The 3,409-nt window shown below is 39.7% G+C and overlaps 1 protein-coding gene across 1 annotated transcript; it reads left to right on the forward strand.

The window, feature by feature from the left end:
• The first annotated feature begins 1,617 nt into the window (after positions 1 to 1,617).
• Positions 1,618 to 2,403, forward strand: LOC119555299. Its single transcript, XM_037866615.1, has 4 exons — positions 1,618 to 1,752; positions 1,805 to 2,034; positions 2,095 to 2,205; positions 2,256 to 2,403. Exons 1-4 carry the CDS (start codon positions 1,618 to 1,620, stop codon positions 2,401 to 2,403), a joined length of 624 nt encoding a protein of 207 aa, XP_037722543.1.
• The last annotated feature ends 1,006 nt before the right edge of the window (positions 2,404 to 3,409 follow it).

Raw genomic sequence — 3,409 nt, forward strand, 5'->3', positions numbered from 1 at the left:
CTCGCGCGTGCCCCATGTTGCCGGCCATGAGTGTGTGGCGTTTTCACCTGTCAACCATATTTCATGCCCACTGTGCATTGTGCATTAGAATGACGCCGCCAACAGCTGCCCGTTCCCTCGCTCATGTATTCCCGTATTCCCGTATTCCGGTTTCCCATTCCATAACCTCGTTTTCCTTCCCTTTCACCACTCTCCCTTTTATCAACCATCCCCTGGGTCGCAGCGCCTAGAAAAGTCGATCAGGTGGAACGGCAGCGTGCAACGCTTACGCCTTTCGGCTTGCCGGTTGGTTTCTGCCTCCTTTTGCGAAATCCCCGGTTTCCCCACTCAGCCTTATCAGCTTTCGCTGCCCGCTTATCAGTGATGTCAAGTATCAAATGTGAAATATTTAAATTTAAATTCGAATTTATTCAGCTTTCTTATATTATATTATATTGGGTGTATTATCACTTAAGATGATAACGAATGGTACATACATAGTGTGTGATCAGAAGAATCCATAAAGTAACTTAAAAATGTCTCCAAGATCCATTATAATTCAGATTAATGTTAAAAATTCAGATATGTTTTAAGTAAGGAATCTAATTAAATCTAAGGTGTTCACTTTATTTTACTTTAAATCTATTTATAACAAAAACGAATGAACACATTCATGCTGACCTGTACTCTCTATCTATCCATCTTACATTTTTAAACTATGTTTTGCAGAATTATTGTATATCTAATAAGTGGCTATGAAAAATCTCCATAGTCAAATGCGTTTCTACTCAAAATATGTTATACTTTTTATTTTCTGTCTGGTCTTAACTTAAATTTAGTAAATATTTGGCTTAGATTTATTTTTGTGTCATTTGATGTATTACAAAAGAGTACCTATGTTTTTACAATGTATCTTGATAAGTTGATAAAAATTTGGAAAAAGAGATCTGAAATGGAAATACGGCTAGATCGACAGCACTGCGGCACACACATGTTTGTCCTGCGCCTAATTTTGGGTTGCGTGCACCATGCGTCGCGTCACGTTGAATACTCGTACGCCTTGCGTGCAGCAAAATAACTGCTTCGTGTTGGCAGCTCTACGGGTTTGTTGTTCTTGTTGCCGCTTATCATGGGCCCGAAAATTGCCATGGTAACAACAAGTTGGAAACGCAATTTTCGACTTTTGCATTACAGTTTTACCCCACGAACGGAAAGAGAGCAGCCCGCCCTTTGTGTTTTCGGCTGTTCCCGAATACAATGCGGGCAATTTGAATGGAAACAGATGTGGGGATCGATTATAATATTTCCTTAGACAATTATGGTGTGGGATAATTAAATGTCTTTAAACGTCTGGAATGCTTAATAAGTAATATTAGTGTGAGGACATACATACCTCATGAGTGAATTAAATGTTGCTATTTACTATACTTTAAAGGTGAATTCTTCGCCGCAATTTATATTAACATTTGCATTCTAATTTTGGAGTCCAAGAAGACTAACCAGCCAGCTGGGCTCCCTTCTCTTAACCATGCTGACCCCGATGTTACTTTTCCATTTGGCAGAGTAATGCTAATTCTTCAAGAATCTGTGCTGTCTCGCAATGTCTGCACCAAGTTTAGTTGAATTTTAGCTGCTGACATGAATACATCCATGTGGTTCTCAGCTTGTGCAACATTTTTCCTGTGCTTCTTACAGCAAACGGCATCCCAAGATGTGCATTCCAGAGCTAAACGATTTTTAATATTCCCTCGACAAGCACCCACAAGACATCAGGTAATGCATCGATTATCATTAAGTAATAATATAATTACCTGGTAACTCTTAGTTCATTGCTGGTATTGGTATTCCCGCCGATCTTGAGTATGAATCACTCACAGTGGGCTACGTCTTGAAAGCTGAGTATTATCTACCTTATAATGCAAGTGTTTACAGGCAAAACCCACTATTTCCCGAATACAAACCGAATAACATAGACGCCGAAAAGCAAAGACAACTGTTTAAGCCTACTGATCTGCGCTGGCAAATATATGAATTCATCGAACACATACTTAATGGGTGAACTTAAATAGACACTTTCTTTAAACCATATATAAACTTCTGATTATATTAATTTAGATACGGGTTGAATGGTCATGACTGTCTCTTAGAGGCCATCTGCGAGGCTAATATAATAAAGTTTGCAAAGGACTTTAGCATTGCAGCTGAAATATTACACTTGCTTTTAAGGTGAGTTGTTAGTGTTAGTATTCTCTTTATATATTTTTCTTAAATTACAGTCCTTCTTCTACCTTAAATTCTAAAACTTCGAGGGCTTTGGATTTTATTCACGCAGAAAAAGATGGATCACGTAGGGACTGTACAAAGTATGACTGCAATACAAAGATTATTAATTGGGTTTCACTTGTCAGCAAAATGGATTTTTAAGTTCGCTATAATATAAACATGATATTAATAAGCTAAAATAAATAACCATTATAAGTAATCGTATTAATTAAAGAGTTTTATAATATTAAATCGAATACTTATTTATTGAAGAAGTTTTATAGAAGGAGTGAAACAAAACCTAAGATCAAGAACTTAATATCTAAGAAATCATGAAATCTAATTAAAGGCAGGAAATGTATCTTGAATCGCCGGAGCTGCTATGCAAAAACAAATTTGATATGGATACAGAGAGCCGAGCAACCCAACCCCTTCTAACATATCGATAGCCACCTGATTCACCTCGTTTTCCCCCTATTTCATAGCCGGAGAGTTTCAATTTAAAATTCATTGAAATTTCGAACGTTTCTGGCCCGCAGACACGCCAAACGTGGAACACAAAAAGCTGCCCCGGGTTGTTTATAGGATTTGTCAAACACACAGGGACAGGGGAAAAAATGGTAAAAACAAGGAATCTCGCCGTCGCGTCATAGTCATCACCCTGACAAAATCCCGGAACACAAAAGAGCGACAGGGTTGATTGCCTTTTACAGTTGGCAGTCGCACCCACATGCCATACCCACCGCCCCAGCCAGTCCGTCTTTTGTCGCATCACATCAATTAAAGCATTACAATGTCATAATCAAAATGACAAATAGAATTACGCATGATGGGAAAGGCAGCAGCCGACGGGGCTAACTCCGTTTTGCGGTGGTTGATAGCCATAGCCGGCAATCCGCACCACCCATTCCACAGGACCTATAGCATTTGATTCCGTGCTCGTCCATCCCGATGTCGGTTTTTTGTTGCGAGACACTTTCCCAATTGGACCGAGTGCCAGACACCTATTCAAATTAATCCTTTGTAAGCCCGACAGCAGCATCCACCACCCGACAATCTGCAAGGTGCAATGCGATTCCCTGATTCCCTGGGGGCAGGGTGACAGCCCGGGTTTTTCTTCTGCATGTCAAATAACGGTTATTACGCCGCATTATACCAATTGAGCGTG

The sequence above is a fragment of the Drosophila subpulchrella genome, chromosome 3L, assembly GCF_014743375.2.
Source record: "Drosophila subpulchrella strain 33 F10 #4 breed RU33 chromosome 3L, RU_Dsub_v1.1 Primary Assembly, whole genome shotgun sequence".
In the NCBI taxonomy this organism is placed as follows: domain Eukaryota; kingdom Metazoa; phylum Arthropoda; class Insecta; order Diptera; family Drosophilidae; genus Drosophila; species Drosophila subpulchrella.

Excerpts from the sequence above, each read along its gene's own strand:
- LOC119555299 (XM_037866615.1), top strand. The coding sequence starts at position 1,618 with ATGAATACATCCATGTGGTTCTCAGCTTGTGCAACATTTTTCCTGTGC. Across the intron at positions 1,753-1,804 it reads AAGCACCCACAAGACATCAG|TTCATTGCTGGTATTGGTAT; the intron begins GTAATGCATCGA and ends GGTAACTCTTAG. Across the intron at positions 2,206-2,255 it reads ATATTACACTTGCTTTTAAG|TCCTTCTTCTACCTTAAATT; the intron begins GTGAGTTGTTAG and ends CTTAAATTACAG.